Source organism: Nannobrachium achirus (assembly GCF_963921795.1).
Source record: "Nannobrachium achirus genome assembly, chromosome: 18".
Taxonomy (NCBI): domain Eukaryota; kingdom Metazoa; phylum Chordata; class Actinopteri; order Myctophiformes; family Myctophidae; genus Nannobrachium; species Nannobrachium achirus.
In genome coordinates, this window is record NC_137825.1 from 54248523 (window position 1) to 54268918 (window position 20396).

General features: G+C 39.2%; 1 protein-coding gene across 1 annotated transcript in view; it reads right to left on the minus strand.

The window, feature by feature from the left end:
- The window catches only part of LOC308303185 (uncharacterized protein), a gene marked incomplete at its 3' end in the record, with an annotated part of 28702 nt that extends 8624 nt beyond the window's left edge, over nucleotides 1-20078 (minus strand). Inside the window, exons 1-3 of the mRNA XM_080747509.1 lie at nucleotides 20018-20078; nucleotides 17992-18111; nucleotides 17792-17860 (exon numbers count right to left, since the gene is read on the minus strand). Coding sequence (XP_080603635.1) covers nucleotides 17792-17860; nucleotides 17992-18111; nucleotides 20018-20063 — 235 coding nt within the window. The 5' untranslated portion in view covers nucleotides 20064-20078. The remainder of the gene's footprint in view (nucleotides 1-17791; nucleotides 17861-17991; nucleotides 18112-20017) is intronic.
- Nucleotides 20079-20396: the final 318 nt, after the last annotated feature.

Below are 20396 nucleotides of genomic sequence, written 5' to 3' on the forward strand. Positions count from 1 at the left end.
AGACTAGAGTTCTATAATATTTTTAGTTTTTTGTCGCATTCCTAAGACAAAAATTAGATTTGCGTACATTTACCCCCATTGATTCCGGATGGGGACCCGAATCGATTTGGGTCCCCATCCGGAATCAATGATGGTACATTTATTGTTATCACATTTTTGTCTTAGGAATGCGACAAAAACCTAAAAATATTATTGAACTCCAGTCTCCTTGGTGTATATAAAAATATATTTTCACATAGGATCAAAGGTTGTATGATTGATTCACTGCCATCCTGGATGGCTTGGTTCTAGGCTTAACATAATTGTTATAAATATTTTTGTAAAAGTCTATGGGGAAAATGAATGATGATTTTTAAGTGGCACCAGTAAACCACTTCCGCTGCGATGCTCTATAGTATTATAAACAAAAAGAGTAGAAATTAAAGCAGATGTAATTCATTTCCACACTGGTAGGAGTTGTTGATAGTTTCAACCACAAGAGGGCAGCGACAACCAGCCTAAGATGTGTAAATAATGTGTAGATGTAGACATTTTGTCTGTTTCTTCTTGCTCCCCCCCACCCATGTAGAAAATACGCAATACATAGGCCTACAGATACACCTACAGCATTGGCATTAAACAGGTGAGAGTGACATAGCTTCACCCCTATTAGAGCCCATAATGGTATAGTTCAAGGGTAGGCAACCTTAGGCAACCCCATGTTGGCACTGGGGAGTGATCACTGGCACACTGGCAGATACACAGAGAGACAGACAGACAGACAGACAGACAGACAGACAGACAGACAGACAGACAGACAGACAGACAGACAGACAGACAGACAGAGATACTGTACATATAGATATAGATACAGTATATGGGTCACCTAAAAAAACATTGATACCCTGAAAAAGCTTGGGAAACATTGCTATAGCCTTCTGTAGATTCTAAACCAGGCTTCACAGCCACAATGTGTCAGAAATGTGTACATTTCCTTATGCTGCTGCATGTTAAAAGTTACATACTTATTTACTGTGCAAGTGTGCAAGTAGGCTTGCTAAAAGACTCAAAATGGTTTACCTGTTTGTAACAGCATAAGCCCAAGGGTGAGTGATCAGATGCATCTTGTTTAGCCTTACATTAAGACTCTTTCTGCCGAGACTTTCGCATTGTGACGTTGGGGCGACGGCAGAAGCGTCTTACCGACAACACAGAGAAACATGGACCCTGACCATGCCTTTACTGACTGTGAAGGGGGACGTGGTCTCTGGGTGGCCAATGGGTGCCACGGATCCTTGTGGCCTCCACATAAAATTTATATTAATCGTAATTCTGTGCATATAAAAATATATGTACCCAACAGGGGGGCAGGCGTCAGGATTTAAAATGAAGCAACATGGAACTGAAAGTTCCTATGATTGGCCGCTAGTTGCGCTGTTCTGGCACCAGAAGCAACATGTTCTCCATAGGATTCCATTCTATTCCCCCAAACTTTTAAATTTGATTTTCTTACCTTAATAAACATTGTCATAAGTACTTTATGCCGGTTCCTGTTGAAAGCCTTGTTTCAATCGTCATGATATGTGTTTTGTGAAAATATGGTCCAATTTATGTTATATTTGATGTTATAGCAGGGTATGCTGTAGGAGGGGCTTGTGATCATAGGCTTGTGATGGTTCTTCTTCGTGTGCTTTATTTTGAAAGCTCAACACCACATTCTCCCAAGTATCCCTGCAGTTGCATGTGACCATTGGCAGCATTCGAGATGGTACCATTTCTACCAATGAACGTTGATTTCTACAATGTTGGCGGCACCCGTACAAGGGACAAAAAAGCGCCATTTTCGCAGCATAGAAACCAATGGCTTAACACCGTCCATATTTTTGAGCGGTGGTAAACCGCTCCATAGAGTGGCTGTGCGTGTGTCTGTAGCCACTTTTCCTCAGCGTTTTGCCATAGCAATATGTGTGTGTGTGTAGCCATATTACATCATATTACATCACCAATTATTATCTGTAGCCACTTTTCCTCAGCGTTTTGCCATAGCAATGTGTTTTCCTCAGCGTTTTGCCATAGCAATATGTGTGTGTGTGTGTGTGTGTGTGTGTGTGTGTGTGTGTGTGTGTGTGTGTGTTGTAGCCATATTACATCATATTACATCACCAATTATTATCTGTAGGCACTTTTCCTCAGCGTTTTGCCATAGCAATGTGTTTTCCTTAGCGTTTTGCCATAGCAATATGTGTGTGTGTGTGTGTAGCCATATTACATCACCAATTACGTTATGCAAGCACGACCACCGCTCACTTCACATTGGGTGTTTATGCTTATTTCATTCATTATAATTATCAAAATCGCTATCACCGCACTGCACGGTCAGCAAGCATCACCAGTCCACTATACTAGTCCAGGAGACAACCCCAGCCCTCATAATGTTTTCTGCTAAATTATTTTCACTATTATTTCATGTTAGCATATACCTTGGGCCATCATAAGTTCATAGTGAACACCCCCAACTCGGGCCGTTTGGTCTCAGGGGCCCGCAAACCCATTTTTTGGGTTAGGGTTAGTTGTCACTGGCGAAATGATGTAAATGTATAGAATAATTCACTAAAATTACATACATTGTCACACACATATGAAATTCGGTTTGGAGTATCCTGACACATAGGGGTAAGTAGCAAAATAGGATTCTAGTGCTTGCTACCAATGTCATTTAAGATATCACCCACCATCACCATCCCCAGAAACACAAAGAAAATGCTGTCCGCTTGACACATTCTCATCAAATATGATCATTTTCAAGCAGTTTATTGTGAATATAATTGCTTCTCCTCTTCATAAGCTTCAATTTGAGCCCAAGATGATCTTCTCATCTTGAGAATTACTGTTTCTGTAGCCAAAATACTGCACTATACCTCAAATCGGAGAAATTATTCTATTCAGTCAGTAGCTTTACAAAAGCCTATGAATCTAACAATGGGTTCACAAGTACTGCAATTTGAAGTTATAAACATGAAAAATGAATACTAGCAAGGAAGCAAATGCATACGTGTTATGCCCATATATGGAGATTCCTATATTATCAACACATTAAGACATTATTAAGGATATTATGTTATCAATATTAAAGGTGATACACCATGCATTTAAAAAGTATTTATGTCATATTGTTTATGTCCCAAAAACGTTTTTCAAAAGGTTTGAGGCTAAATTTACCACCTCTCTCATTTTGAATGGCTCTCAGAGCATTTTCAGCTGCAGTACCACCTTTGGCCTGAACTGCGCCGCCCCCCCAAAATCTTTTTGATTTTTTTTTTGAAAAAAAAAAAGTTTTTGAAAAAAAAAAGTAAAAAAAAAAAAAAAAAAATCCTTCAAAAACGGCCGTCAATGACGGCAGCGACGGCAGCAAATCTGAACAGCCTGTTTTGAGAACCCGTGGGATGCTTTTAACCTCCGCCTTCCCAAAACCAGAGAAAGACACAACGGTCGTCAGAAATGGGACTTTGTGAGGATAGAAGGTGCTAGTGGGACCCCAAAAAAAGGTTTTAAAATAGGAAAAGTGAAATTTTATGGTGTATCACCTTTAAGGACATATCTGAGAATGCCCATATTGGTAATGCCCATATATGCGCATGTTTTGACACAACATTGTTGACTATCATGCAGGGGTCTCCATATATGAGTAACTGGTCCCATACATCACTGGCCAGATGGCCAAATATTGACGCGACCTCGCCCTTATGTCACCCTGAGGTGTCTTACTAGTATGCTAACTATGTAGCCATGCAAACTAGGCCTGCTAATTCATGTTACAGTTTGTTTTTATTTTGTTGTTTTAGTATGTTTAAAAGTCATTGTAATGCTGACATGTAGACACACTTATGGTCTGTTGTGTAGGACTCATACTATTTCTCTGTTATTGTGTAGCGATACAACATGCGTAGGATAATTTTTATTTGCATAATGTTGTATATCATTCTCATTTCTGAGTCATTTTAGAGTTTCACACTGCAAAGCTAGTAAAAGCAACTGTTTACCTCTATTTCCAGTACACTTTGTTGTGTAGTTTAGACACTTGTATTTACCTCACATGCCATATTTGAGATAGCCTATGCCAATCCGTGAAATAAATGTCTTTGGGAATTCCTTTGTCTTAATAATTAATGTCACTTAACTTAAAGTAAAAGTAATGTTTTCGGGTATTATAAAATGATACAACTGCTAATAACCATTCATTAATGTTGTCACTTTACTTGAAGGTCACTATGTTGTGCTATAAGGTATTATAGTATGATATTATTACTAATAACTATAAAAGAATGTTGTCACATTACTTAAAGGTCTCAAAGTCATGCTATAGCATATTATTGATGATTATTATATTTAATAAACACATTGGTTATAAGGAATTATGACACATTATAGCACTTCTCTAAGTAAGTTATGGTAGTTATAATGTGCTGTTCCGCTTTGCACAATAATGCATTATAACCATGCACTTATAATGCATTATAAACGTGGTTATAAGCTGTTATAAGCTGTTATACATGATTATATATATTATATATATATATTATAAGCGCTTTATAATGCATTATAAATGAGCTTATAATGCATTATAAAGGCGACCTTAATATAAAGTGTTACAGAGAAAACCTACAGGGTGGCTCCCTCAGTCAGCTGGCCCAGGGTCTCTGCGCACAAACACAAGCACAACTACCAGATGGAAAACCCATTGGACTAAACCAGCAAAACATAAAGCAAAATGGAATGCTCTCACTAAAAGAGAATATACATTGGCAGAATACCTGAGCACAGTGAATGACCCAAAACATAGGAAAGCCTCGACTAGGTACAGACTCAGCAATAGTGAAAGGCCGCCAAGGCCTGACCAAGGGAAGACAGACTATATGCACCCACTGCATAAACAATGTGGTTTACATTATGATTACATAAGTAACAGCTATATTGTGGGACCCAATACATCTCTGATAATAAACAAAATATCAATAATAATACACAAATTAATATTCCTTCAAAAAGGTTCACCATTTATTGCTTTTGTCTTCAGCTGGGCATTCTCCTGCTCTAGGGTATGGTAGGCTGTCTGAAGACGGTTCTTCTCCTGCATCAAGTTGTTGTAGTTGGTCATGCTGTTACTGGGAGAATGATCTGCAAAGGACAGAAATGGTGAAGATAAACACAGTTGTTGTATACCGTTCATGATGAGGTCAAAGCATCTGTGAGGGAAATCTGATTTGAGAAGAAGAACATGTCAACACTGCATACTTTGCAGATGCCTGCAATAATACCCACAAAAAGCAACAATGACAATTAGACAACACAAGAAGTCTCATTTTGGGTTAATATTGTGGTGGCTTTTATACGGTAGTTGTAACAACAAAATGTCAGTCAACAAACTCCTTGAGTGAGTTATGTAGTAGTTTAGTGACATGGAATACTCACAGTGAGTGATGTGGTAGTTTAGTGACATGGAATACTCACAGTGAGTGATGTGGTAGTTTAGTGACATGGAATACTCACAGTGAGTGATGTGGTAGTTTAGTGACATGGAATACTCACAGTGAGTGATGTGGTAGTTTAGTGACATGGAATACTCACAGTGAGTGATGTGGTAGTTTAGTGACATGGAATACTCACAGTGAGTGATGTGGTAGTTTAGTGTCATGGAATACTCACAGTGAGTGATGTGGTAGTTTAGTGACATGGAATACTCACAGTGAGTGATGTGGTAGTTTAGTGACATGGAATACTCACAGTGAGTGATGTGGTAGTTTAGTGACATGGAATACTCAGTGAGTGATGTGGTAGTTTAGTGACATGGAATACTCACAGTGAGTGATGTGGTAGTTTAGTGACATGGAATACTCACAGTGAGTGATGTGGTAGTTTAGTGACATGGAATACTCACAGTGAGTGATGTGGTAGTTTAGTGACATGGAATACTCACAGTGAGCGATGTGGTAGTTTAGTGACATGGAATACTCAGTGAGTGATGTGGTAGTTTAGTGACATGGAATACTCACAGTGCACGGCCTGGCCTATGTTCCCACCCAGCAGCAGAAGACACAGCATCCCCAGAGACACAGTAAAAATTCTGGAACGCCTTCTCTCTGTGTGACAAAAACACTTCTAAAATGATTTAAATGACCAACATTCTCTCTAAATAAATATTTTTAGACGTGAAAAGAATCACTCCTATAGCTGTCAGCGTCCCTCATCTCTCCTGTGTCTCCTTCTCTGTCTCTCCTTTTTCAAGTCTGGAATAACATAAATCTCCACACATTTTGGGATGAGATGAGAGCCTCGAAAAGTTAGCTATTGAATACAAACAGTAAACTATCTTGAATGTTACTGTCTTCTCTAGATTAATCAAAATGACACTTCATGTATTGTTTTGCTTTTAACCATTTTTCTACCAAACTGAGTTGTTAATGTCCAACTAATTCCTTCACACACGCACGCACGCACGCACACACACACACAGACTTTTTCATCCACGGCACCTCTGAATTATAGCGCATTACATTTATATCATGTCATATTACAGTAAATAAATACGTAAATCATTCCCTTTGAGTATGTAACGAGGAAAACTTGGGAACCTCAGAATATCTGTTTCCATTATAGGACGAACAAAAATAACTTTTTTGTTTGGTGTTTAACCACTTAAACCCCAGCATCCCTGTTCTGGGGGGAACGTTCAACAAAAAAAAGCAGCCCTACAAGCTCACAATGTGTTAAAACGTGATTTTAGATCTGCTATTTTTGGTGAAAAGACTTTAACCTATAGTACAGTAGGTTGAAAAAAGATTAAGAGGTACAGTGCAATTAACTCAAAATGTAGCCACGGATGAGGCTTAGTCTAGTCGGACACATTGATGACCCCTGCATACAACCCTAACAGTCATTTAGGCCTATACTATACTGTATCACCCTCCAACATACGGTAATAACTCTTGAGAGTGTAAAATGAACCCCAAAGGGTGTTTAAGGGTCCATTTGGTTTCATTGTATGCTCTCAAAATGGGTCCATTTGGTCTACACTAGAACATTTTTTATTTTGATCAACGTTTGCCTGTTATCTCCCCTTTCGTATACCAACATCAATCCAGCATGGAATTGTGGACAAAATCGTATTATTATCCAATGATAACAATATAGTTTTAGGTGTGAGAGGCTAAATGTCATCAAATGGAGGTCCGTGGCTCAAATGCAGAATAAATAATGGACCTTGATATGAAAAAGTTGAAGACCCCTGTTCTACCACGCTGTCTGTTAAATGTTTATAATGTAACAGACTGCATTGAGTCCATATTTGTAACATAACGCAACATTTTATAACGTGAGTGATACAGTACAGCTTTAAAAAATTAAATAAAAAAAACGTTGACTCTGCTGTAAAGCAGCACTTTCTCTCAGGGAAAGCAGAGAACACTGGTTGTGGTTGGAGCAAATAAACACATACACAGTTCACTGCTATTAACAGGAAGAGGAAGAACTCAGTGAACAGCAAGAGAGGAAGAACAGACCACCAAATCATCTTGACACGTCACACACACAGTGGCCACATGTGTGTGAAAACCTCTCGAGTGGAGGCCTATCTTCCTGAAGTAGCTTGCAGGCTGCTACAGTATGTGGCTGCGGTCCGTTGCACAATGCTTTAGCGGTAAGGACTAACAATACAGAAATACATGCTCGTCCACAATGCATGCATGCACGCACGCACGCACGCACGCACGCACGCACGCACACAAACACACACACACACACACACACACACACACACACACACAAACACACACACACACACACACACACACACACACACACACACACACACACACACACACAGTGCCGGCTTTTCGTACAGGCGAGAGAGTTGCTTGCCTGGGGGGCGCCAGGTCGGATAGGTGCGCCGCTATGTAGCCCTAAAAGTTAAATAAAAATACATAAAATAAAATAATATCGCTTGTTAAAATAGACAGTGACAGTGTCTATATTATTATTGCAAGTTTTCCAACAATTAATTTGCACAAGTAAGTTGCACGGTGGCGGTGCACGCACCATGAAGAACATAAGCCTCGAGGTGTGCATTGGAGGAAAGGGAGGAAAGAAGTAACTACTAGCTAAAGTTGTCAAATAATTGTAGAGGAGTAAAAATACTATAATTGCCCCTATTTGTCTCATAGATTTTTCAGCATGAGGCAATCTGGAGCGCCACCTGCTACAAACGTTAAATGTTTTATATTCATTATCTCAATTATATTGCTCTTTGTCTTCTGAACCAGGAGTTCGACATCAAACCATGCCTTTAACATTTAACAAGTCTTGTCTTTTTAATATTACATCATTGTATTTTGTATCGTTAATGTTTTCTCCTATATAAAATATAATTGGCTGTGTGGACTCTTTGTTTCTATACATACCACATCTTTTTATTTTAAATTAATTATTTCAAATGGACACTTGACATTCAGTAATTGAGGCTTGTGATCAAAATAAGAACATTATAATGATGTGTAAAGAAGAAAATCTAAAATTTGCCACAGACAGATTAAATGTGTATTCCACGAAACCGGTACGATTTGGGCATTTTTTTCGGGAAAATTTGATCGAAATGAATTACTTTTCTGAATAGCCCACACCATTAAGGACATATTTAACATGCAGAAAAACATATTTTCCCATCCCAGGCATTAAATTAATATTTTTATATGGAATAATCCATTTAACAGGGTTGACATTGATAACGGGGTTAAGTGGAACGGGGTTGAGATTTTTTACTCAAGATGGCAATTACTCTACCTGCGGTGATTAAGAGGAGACCACATGGCATGCATGACATTAGGAAATCAGATACATTGTTGAAATAACAAAGATAGTTTTCACAAATGATTGTTTTCTATCTTTATTTCATGTAACGGGGTTGAGTTGTTAAGCTTTACGACCACACAAGTATAAATGACTATAAATAGGTGTAAAAAGTTGGGAAATGTCCTCTTTCTGCAGCATCTTGGTCAGAAGACTTGTAGAATGCCATTGCATGTTGTTGATGTTACTAAAGGAGCAGTTCATACTTTTTACAGAGAGGAGAATGACTTTGTAACGGGATTGAGTGCGATTGGGGGACGGAGCTATAATATGTGATTTTAATGATAAATCATCTATCTATTAAAATACTAAACATGACCAGCAATAGAGTACATTGCTGGTTTTATGTGAATAGCATAATTTATGGATTATTTTACATTTTTAGTAGTTATATCTCAAGTCCACTTTCCTTAGCAGCCATCCGGGACATGAGAAAATGTACAAAATAGGTGGTGTCTACTAAAAAAAGGGAAGATAATTTCTGGAATTAAGATAAAATGTATGTAAGTTTTACACAATATTAAAGGGAACATTTCAATTAATGATAAAAGCTTTTAAAAATCAATTTTGGTGACCAAATAGATAAAATGCAGCTAAAAGGATTAGAGGGACCTCAAATCGTACCGGTTTCGTGGAATGACTCGTATGTGTATGTTAATATTTTTATATTTAATATTCATTTTATCAGAAACGGCCCCTTCATAACTTTATACTCCATTTTATCCATGTTAGATTTGTCGAAAACAAACGTATTTGATTTCTGGTGAAAATAATAAAAAAATGTATTGAAAAAACACGGCCCCCTCACATATTAGGGAGCGTGTCGCTGTTACTACATGTCATCTTTTCGCCACCCGACTCTAACCCTCACCCTAACCCTAACCTCCGTGGAGTGAGTCGCTAACCCTCCGGTCGAAATGATGGTCGTTCGAAAGAGCGTGATTTTACCACATATTAGGGGGACAGTATGCAACTTAAAAACTCCCTGGGGTGCTTAAGACCAGAGGCCGATTCTACACTTGCTTTCTAAACCAGTAGTTTGCACACTTTCAAGATGAATCAAAAATGTCAAAAGAAATGTATGTACAGTACAGTACGTAGGCCTACATGCTCGCAATGTGGCACGAAGTGACACGATGAGAGCTTGCATATCTGCTGCCTACTGTACTGTATATCTGCTATATTTGAATAGCCAACTTTTTTTAGTTTTAGCGACAGTAATCTTACCAGACTGCAGTAACTTTTGTAGATCTTTCTCCTTCTCGGTCGGAAGAGCTTCATAGACTGTGTCGTCTATGTTTTTGAGATCAAGGGTCTCATAAACTCCCTCTGCTTCAGTTGGTCTTGCTGTGGGGTCATTCTCGTCTGGATCTCCCTCTTGGAGGTCAATGTTATCAGAATGTCTAGCTACAGCCATTTGTACCTTTATGACTTCATTCATAAAGGTACAAATTACTTCTTTATGCAGTTATTTGGTCCAGCTCTTCACAACACCTGAATATACTGTATCCTCAATGCCCTAAACCTAGAGACACTACTGTTATATTGCACAACACAGCTCACATGCCACCAATGAAAATAAACCACACACACGCACACACGCACAGACACGCATGCACGCACACACACACACACACACACACACACACACACACACACACACACACACACACACACACACACACACCCACAGCTGTGTGGTGTAAAACCTTTTCTTATGAGATGCAGCATTCTATGTCAAGCACAATGAGTATGGTGTGCTAACGGAAGCTATATGTTTTCCTGTAGCTTCATGATCTCATCTCAAGTCACACAGCACACAAGAGAAGGTGTCCATTATTAAGAACCATTGAGTTATTAGTCTCATTTTCAGAATGAGAGGTGGTCAAGCTTTGCTTGTCAGGAGACCCCCTCACTGACCCATGTGTGGAGGGAGGTCAGAGTACTGACCTCCCTGACCTGAGACATGAGGGGAGACAACGCAGGTTGGTTTATTTGCGACCGAAGGATGCCGCATACCATGAGAAATGTCGTAGCTTCACTGTAAAAAATAAAAGTTGGGAAAACTCAAAATTTTAAGGCAACAAACTTTAGAAAACTTTTAAGTTAGATAATCAAACATAAAACTTTAAGTTTTGCTTAAATTGGTTTAGTTGGTTTATCTTAACATTTTAAGTTGCCTCAGCTTTCATAATTTTAGCTTAACTTAAAATTCTAAGTTGCCCTAAACTTAAAAGTTTTCTGAAGTTTGTTGCCTTAAAATGTTGAGTTTTCTCAACTTTTTATTTTTTACAGTGTTGTCCTTCCGTAACGGAAGTGATTACATTACAGTCATGTTACATCACCTCATCAAAGATCAAACCCAAGATAATAACTATAAACAAGGTATGGTCGCCGACATGGCCGGGCATGCGCCATTGACGATCATGGGAGCCAAAACTGGAACCGGAAGTTGTGTGAACTGTCTGTGACACTAACACCAGCTGGTTCTAGTTGTTGAGTACTTAAAGGTATGATGTCAATTCAATTTTTAAATTCAAAGGAGCTTTATTGGAATGAGAAAACATACGTTTATATTCAAAAGCAAGTTTCAAAACAATAAAAACTGTTAAAAATGGGGAACATATATACAGTTGGAGGGGGTACAGCATTGTCGTTTGGCCTATACAGGGTATGAAGCTTTTTGGAACAAATAACATCTTTCTCAATAACATTTCAATAGCATACAAATGAAGGAAAAGAAAAAAGCCTCAAATTTAAAGCTTGTTTAAAGGTAGTACTAGTAGCTCTGTTTATGCTGTATGTGCAGTAGGTCTGGATGCCCTTCAATGGTTTGTAGACCTTAGGGTGTAGTGGTTGTAATCCATTCTCTAGCCTCCTTTTATCACAACAGTTCACAAATCTTGCTGCTGTGTTCGCACATTGTTGTATTTCTCCATATGGGAGTTTTTGTCATTGGTCATGTTTACAAACTCACTTTGGGTGTGCGTTATCTGTGGGAAGTATGTGTCTCTGTCGATGTCTTGGTATAGTGGGCAAGTGGTTAGAAAGTGTAGCTCTGTTTCCACCGCATTTTGTGTGCCGTGGGTGGGTGCATACAGTACATAGCCTGTCTTCCCTTGGAAGCGGGGTCTGTCTGTGGCGGCCTTTCTCTATTGCAAGGCTGTGTTCGCTGAGTCTGTAACTATAGTCAAGGCTTTCCTGGGTTTTGGGTCGTTTGCCGTGATGTCATGCCGCGAAAATTAACATTATGAAATGAATATGATACAGTAGGTCACATGGTATTCTGGGCGGGACCATATCACAGATTGATTGCGTAGTAGTGAATGTTTACTTCTATGTACGGGGCCGCGCACAAAGACAATAGACGATTTACATGCTCGGCTATTTTCTATTTCCAAAACACTGCCATTCCGAAAATTGACGATTTTTTCGGAATGGCTGGGTTTCGTAATGGAGAGGGGTAACCCAACACTCCCCCCCTCGTTGTTGTGTTACTGTCTCTGCCTGTCAGCTGTGCGAACCTGGTGCCTTAGAATGCGCCCAGGCAGCTCATTGGCCCATTTTACTCATGACGCCACGCCGCAACCAATGAGAGGTGACGCTTTCAGTGTTGCTAAGATACAATATGAAATTACATAGAGGAGGCTTTGATTGATTGATTGAAGACTTTAAAGAGGTTTGCATAGGAAAAGGTACAGTTTCATGACAGTACAGTTCACTGGTACACGGTCAACTAAATCGAGATCCTAGTAAGCTTTTTGGCTTATTTGCACAGGAACCCTTTATGTATCTCATATAACATTGAATGACAGACAGATAGAACACAGTACTATGCAGTAGTAGACAGTCAGAAAAAAAAACAGTGCAAATAATATACAGTAGATATTTACAATAGAGGGGTCAGGGGGAGGGTAAGGCTGGTGCTAGGTTTGTTTTTACCAGTTACGAGCAGCTGCCGCCTGTAAGTGGTTTTTCAGGGCGAGTTTAAAGGATGTTAGGGATTTACACTCCTTTAAGGCCTTCGGTAAGGCGTTCCACATTTTAGTGGTATAGCAGGAGAAAAGGTTTGACCCTTTGCCTGGGTTGAACTGTGGCGCTGCCTCTGATGTTGTAATTGTGGACATCCTTAACGCTTAAAAAAGTATTTTGTCAGGTACATGGGTATCTTAGTGGTGTAGTGTATATTGTACACCAGGCCCATTGCAAGATGCTGTACTCTGTCATCTACTCTGAGCCACCCCACGCTTAGCTGGTGAGTAGCGGTGAGATGAGTCTGATAGGAAACTATCTACCAGCTCAGTCTAACCACGAGTTGAATGTCTAAAGCAGGGGTCTTCAACAGGGGGTCCACGACCCCCCCTAGCCTAGGGGTCTGCGGAGATACTGCAGGCCAGGGGTGCCCGAAATTGTTGAGAGAGAGAAAAAAAAAAACATATTTGTATTTAAAAAAGAGAGAAAAAAAATAATTAATAAATATATAAAAAAACATGATTCTGTCTCTTTTGAATAGCTTGTATACATGATAGTATTGACATTGGTTCTAAGTTAATAAGGTATGTTTATAAATGGCAGTGTAGCCAAATGTAAGGAGGTCTCTACAGAAATAATAAAAAGTAAAAACATTAAAACAGCCTTTTGTTCACATAAAGAATGAAACAACACGGAACAAGCATATGCATTATACTGATAAAACCTACATGTCCAGGTTATTTTTTTAAAACACGCCCATGTATGAATTGTCAGGACTTTACTGATGAGCCATAAAAAAATACATTTTAGGAATGAATATTTATATTTATTTGGTTATTATTCTACTGTTAGAGTGACGATAGGTTCTTGGTTCACCAATGATCCTAGATTTCCATGCATTTGATGTATTACCCATGTGTTCTCTGGATTAGGATTAAATCCCTGAATTGAAAAATTGTGAATGAAATCTGCCATCTTCCAAGATTGTCTCCCTGGCCAGACTTGGAGATTTAACAGCAGTACTTGCAGGATTAACAGTAACACTTGTAACTGCAGTGATTAAAGATGAAGTGCCATGATTTCCCCCGCCCATAACAGTAACACTTGTAACTGCAGTGATTAAAGATGAAGTGTCATGATTTCCCCTGCCCTAAAACATGATTATCAGGTATTATGATTATACTATGAGGAAGATGTTTTCCAAAAAAGTGTACAGAAAGAGTTAAAATTTGTTTTTTATTTGGCCACATCCACCAGTTCATTAAGTATGCCTGGTTGTCCAGGTGGGTGGTGACCCAGCTGAAGTTAGCCACACCCACAGTGTTGGGTGAATGCTAAAAGGGGAGGGGATGATTCCAGATAGATTGATGTCACTCTATCTGTGTTTTTGGATAGGCACTTTTGACCCACAAGGTGGCAGCCTCGAGAAAAAAATCCATAATGCAAAGGATTGCTCATAACCACACCAGGGGGGCTAATGAAGTACTGTTAACCACCTAGACCAGGGGTTTTCAAAGTGGGTGACGGGGCACCCTGGGGTGCCGCGACGGCAGTCCAGGGGTGCCGCAAGATAATTTGATAATATTTGGAATTTATTTGGACACTTGAAAACATATTTTGTATCATTTTAAACTAGAGGTACAAAGTTATTTTCAGTCAGTTCTAACCAAAATGGCTGTTATCTCAACATTTTCCTCGCAAAACATAATCACTTAAAGGACAACTTTGTTTTTTTACAACAAGGGTTCATATTTTAGATTAGAGAAAAGAAAAAGTGAGTGTTAAAATGTTTTCATTTGCTTCATTCTATTGTTTTATCGCGTTTACCGTGCTAAAATGTGGGGCATGCGTACGCATGGGGGCATGCGTACAAGTGGCTAAATATGTCTTTTTAGACACAATAAGCCAGCAGTTTCTTTATTGCTATTTACAGTAACACTTCTAGCCCCCATAAGTCACATCCAACCATGAAAGGTTGCGTTGTATCTTGGGAATGGGCTTATTCTGTGTAAAATGACATATTTAGCCACTTGTACACATGCCCCAACTACTGAAATAAGAATCTCTAAAACAATAGAAAGAAGTAAATGAAATAATTTTAACACTCATCTTATATATTCTTTAATTACAATCTAAAATATGAACCCTTGTTGTAAAAAACTAAAGTTGTCCTTTAAATATCGTCACTGTCGGGCAGAAACCTTGTATCTCCAAGTTTCAAATGTGTACGTCTTTTGATAAAGCAAAGCCCTGCTTCATCATACAAGACTGTCGCACAAAACTAGTGAAAACAGCCGATCTACAAGCACACTGTGTGCTTGTAGATCTGCTGTTTTCCCTAGTTTAGTACATTATAGATGATACATACAAAACGAACGGTTTTGGACATACAAGGTTTCCACCCGACAACGACGATATTCTATAAATATAAGGTGCTGGGAGTGAAAATTATAATGTTGGGATGCCTCGGATTAAAACAAAATATATTTATGGGGTGCCCTGAGACAAAAAAGTTTGGGAACCCCTGTCCTAGACACATGAAAACCAGAAACAAAACTATAATGACACCACCTCTTTAAAGGACCAATAGCAGTGATGCCAGGATAGCAGTGATTATAGGGGTGACAGCAGTGCTTCCAGACCTTTTAGCCCTAAAATCAGCATTGTTGCACAAGTCACCTTCACAGCAGCTATCATCTCCGTCATGATCACAAATGCTCTTTGAGATGCAGCCCACATGGTTCTCCACCTTTCCTTCGCTGTCTGTCTCTGTGACATAAATAAATAAATACATAAATTAATTAATAAAAAATGAAAGCTGCAAGCAGCGATTACCGGGCCTCACAGCTATACCCACGCAATATTACACCATTACACTTATTGTACTATTACACTTTAAAATATTACAATAGGCTGTTACAATATTACACTCGTATACTTATTGCGTTATTACACTATCACACTTATTACACTATACAAACCATTGAAAAGATATAGCAAATAGGAACTATCAACTGTTGAACAATCAGTAGAGGGGGCAGGGCTAAGTTAAACCAATTAAGGACGAGGACTCTGAAACAAGTCAAATGACACCACCCACAAGTTACTACGACAAACGGTTTATGAATTATAGCCAAAAAAGGGAACAATCAAGTATCGACCAATCAGAAGAGGGGGCACCCCCTGTTTGACGCTTCGCTATGGTCACACTGTTTTGCGAAAACTCGCACAACTTCTTATCATTAATGTGTCTTGTGTATGCTGAGTGAATTTGAGGTTGATCCGATTAACCCCCTAAGAGGGATTCGTTAAAGTACGATGTGTGAAAACGCCACAAATAAGTCAAAATGGCCGACTTCCTGTTTGGTTTCGGACATCTTTTGTAAGTCCGGACATGACACAGATGTGTACCGATTGGGGGGGGGGGTGTACCGATTGGGGGGATGTGTACCGATTGGGGGGGGGGGGGGGGGGGGGGGGGGGGGTGGAACACAGTATCTCTGTAGCCATTAAACGAAACGGGTATTTCTTACATTGATGCGCCTACATATTATCATGCAAACACCAGTTAAAGTTACTTTCCATCCCTCATATACTGTGTGCACAGTCCCATAACCCACACACTGCACATCATTTCGGAGCTCATATCTTTGAACGGGTAAGGGCTAGTTAAAGCAGGTTTGAGAACCAGTGATATAGAAAACTGACAGACACAATGTGAACTATTTGGGTGAAAAGGAGACGCATCATATAAATTCATCATCTTATTACCGGTGTTTGAGAAGCAGTGATCCTGATCAGCAACACATGAAATAATGTGGGAGCAGTAGTTACTGTCGTCACAAGCGTAGCACTTCAAACCATTGGGTAGTAGCGTTGACAGGAGCTGTAAGGGTTAAATGTACAGTATAAAATGTAAATACACCTTGGAGTTGGACTATATGTTTTCATGAATATCTTTTCCTCATTCATATACAGTGTTATCATTCATATGTAGGCCTACAGTGTTATAGGTTTATCATTCATAATGTACAGTGTTGTAGAGTTTATCATTCTTATGTAGTGGTTATAGAGTTTATCATTCATATGTAGTGGTTATAGAGTTTATCATTCATATATACAGAGTTATAGAGTTTATCATTCTTATGTAGTGGTTATAGAGTTTATCATTCATATGTAGTGGTTATAGAGTTTATCATTCATATATACAGAGTTATAGAGTTTATCATTCTTATGTAGTGGTTATAGAGTTTATCATTCATATGTAGTGGTTATAGAGTTTATCATTCATATATACAGAGTTATAGAGTTTATCATTCATAATGTACAGTGTTGTAGAGTTTATCATTCTTATGTAGTGGTTATAGAGTTTATCATTCATATATACAGAGTTATAGAGTTTATCATTCTTATGTAGTGGTTATAGAGTTTATCATTCATATGTAGTGGTTATAGAGTTTATCATTCATATATACAGAGTTATAGAGTTTATCATTCATAATGTACAGTGTTGTAGAGTTTATCATTCTTATGTAGTGGTTATAGAGTTTATCAAACATAGATTAAAACAGTGGTTCTCAAACTTTTCAGGTCAAGACCCAAAAGAGAGATTAGACGTTTGCCCGGGACCCAAACTAGTGAAAACAGCAGATCTACAAGCTCACAACATGCTGCGAAATGAGCTTGTAGATGTAGAGTGACTATTTTCACTACTTCTTAAACATTTGTTTTCTTATTATGGAATTTCTTCTCTTTTTTTTTAATTCATGATTTTTTTATTTCATTTTGGGGGAATGTTTTTTTGAAAATGTCTTGACAAAATGTAGGGACCAAATAAATCAAAGGACCCAGATGTGTCCGTGACCCACAAATTACTTACGTTTGATCGCGTTGCAGAGGTCAGTGATACAACACTGGCTGAACACAATTACTCCTTTCATACCCACTGACCCATTAACACACTTATCATCTGGCACGCATTTCTTCTCAGTACCATCCACTTGGCGATGTTCTAAAAAAAAAAAGAAAAACAAGCAAGATATTAAATCTCTACCAAATACTATCTTAATCATACCAGAAAGATACTGTAATATACCGACCTCACAAAAGTAAAGAGGTTATACCTCTGTTTCTGTTACTTACCGACATAGGCTCTGATTGTTGTTGCCACACATTTATCAGAGCTGTTGGGACAGTTCTTTATTTGATCCGTGCAGGTTATTCCACCTTCCAGGTCGCACACGTAACATCTCAAAGCATATCCTGAGACAACAGGTAGAAGACAGTCAGTTTACAATAGAAAACTAATGTAACCATTAAACACATTCCATCATGCATGTGTATTAGGAGCAGTGTGTTAGTTTAACTGTTCATACCTTTACCACCCTTTGATTTATGATCCTCACTGAGGAATAGTGTTGAAAAGAGTTGGTGTGGAAATAAGACTTTTGAGAAGTATTATCTTTATTATTGTTTCTTTACCTGCAGCTGCAGTCAATTACTGCATTATTATTTTAAAGGGATATTTCACTTTCCAAAAAACCTTTGGTCATTTTAACATCTAATCAGGCTTTTGGGAACACCCAAGACTCAATATTTTGATACAATATTTTATCAGATACGGCCCCTTCCTATACACTTCAAACACCATTTTAACCATTACTTCAAGGCTGTAGGCATGGGTGTGTCTGCACAGGATTGGATATAGCCTGGAACCAGATCAATCCGCCTATTCATGGGTTGCATTTGTAGTCCTAAACCGGCCATATTGAGGACCAACACAGGTGTTCTATTTGTCTGATTGGCATAGAACTAATGTTCTACGTTAATAGTCCTAAACCGGCCATATTGAGGACCAACACAGGTGTTCTATTTGTCTGATTGGCATAGAACTAATGTTCTACGTTAATCAAAACACCTGTGTTGGTCCTCAAAATGGCTGGTGTAGGACTACAAATGCAACCCATGAATAGGGGGGGAAACATGCCCTTGGCGAATATGGGTCTGGCCATGCTCAATTGTGAATCAATTTCCTCTCCCCCACAATGTGGGGGAACCAATCAGGGCCCAGCATTGGTCTGGTCTAACCAATCGTGTCCAGAGCCATTTTTTTTTAACCCACTCCTTGGAAATGAAAATTCTGCCCGCGAGTCCAGACTAATATCCGATACGCAGTGAGGAATTAGTATGAGCAACGCCAGGCTATAGATTGGATACACTGTCCACTAGATGAAATTAGATCTATTACTTCTATTACTCAACTGTGTGTAGGTGAAGATCTGTGATAATAATTATTCAGAGATACCTGCAGTAGTCATGTTATACCAGTATTACTCAGTAGTTTGTGATGCTCAGAAGTTTGACATTATGGTCCCTATTTTCGTCCATGAAGTTTAGGGATGAACGAAAATATAGCTCCATGTCTGTGTGGCTACAACAAACTACTGAGCAGTCGGTCCTCACACACATCAAAGGCAGAGACTAGTCTGTTTAATGTGACAAGTATTAAGTTAGTGTCCCGAGACAGACATGCTTGTGTTTTGATTCCCACAATTTTCTAATGCTCCTGCCTGCCCAACTCTGTGCACTTAGTTTACTGTATAGTATTATAAACTATGAAAAAGAGTAGAAATTAAAGCAGATGTAATTCATTTCCACACTGGTAAGAGTTGTTGATACTTTCAACCACAAGAGGCCAGCGACAACCAGCCTGAGATGTGTAAAAATGTGTTGATGTAGATAGGCTATTTTGTCTGTTTCTTCTTGCTTGATCTCCTTTCCCCCGCCCCTTGCCCACCCCACAACCCATGTAGAAAAATAGGCAATACATAGGCCTACAGATGCAATACATAGGCCTACAGATACATATTTGACATAGCTTCACCCCTATTAGATCCCATAATGGTATAGTCCAAGGGTAGGCGACCTTAGACAACCCCATGTTGGCACTGGGGTGGGAGTGATCACTGGCACACTGGCAGATACACAGAGAGACAGAGAGACAGAAAAAGTTTGGGAAACACTGCTATAGCCTTCTGTAGATTCTAAACCAGGCTTCACAGCCACAATGTGTCAGAAATGTGTGCATTTCCTTATGCTGCTGCATGTTAAAAGTTACATACTTATTTACTGTGCAAGTAGGCTTGCTAAAAGACTCAAAATGGTTTACCTGTTTGTAACAGCATAAGCCCAAGGGTGAGTGTGATCAGATGCATCTTGTTGAACACAGAGAAACATGGACCCTGACCACGCCCCCTTTACTGACTGTTGTCAGTGAAGGGGGAGTGGTCTCTAGGTGGCCAATGGGTGCAATACGTACCAAATATGGCAAGAACACTGTTGAGTGGGGGCTCCCATGGGCACCGCACCACGGTCACACAACAGATTAGTCGCAGCAAAAAAATCACCCTTTGTTAGCCTTCTGATTGTCCCTGACTGACCTAGCATCGTAAACCAGACTCCTCCTCCAAGGACTCAGTTTACTAGGCTATGACTGACCAACCAGCAGGCTCTATCGGCCTTGTCCCGCCCTGGTTCCGCCTTTTTTG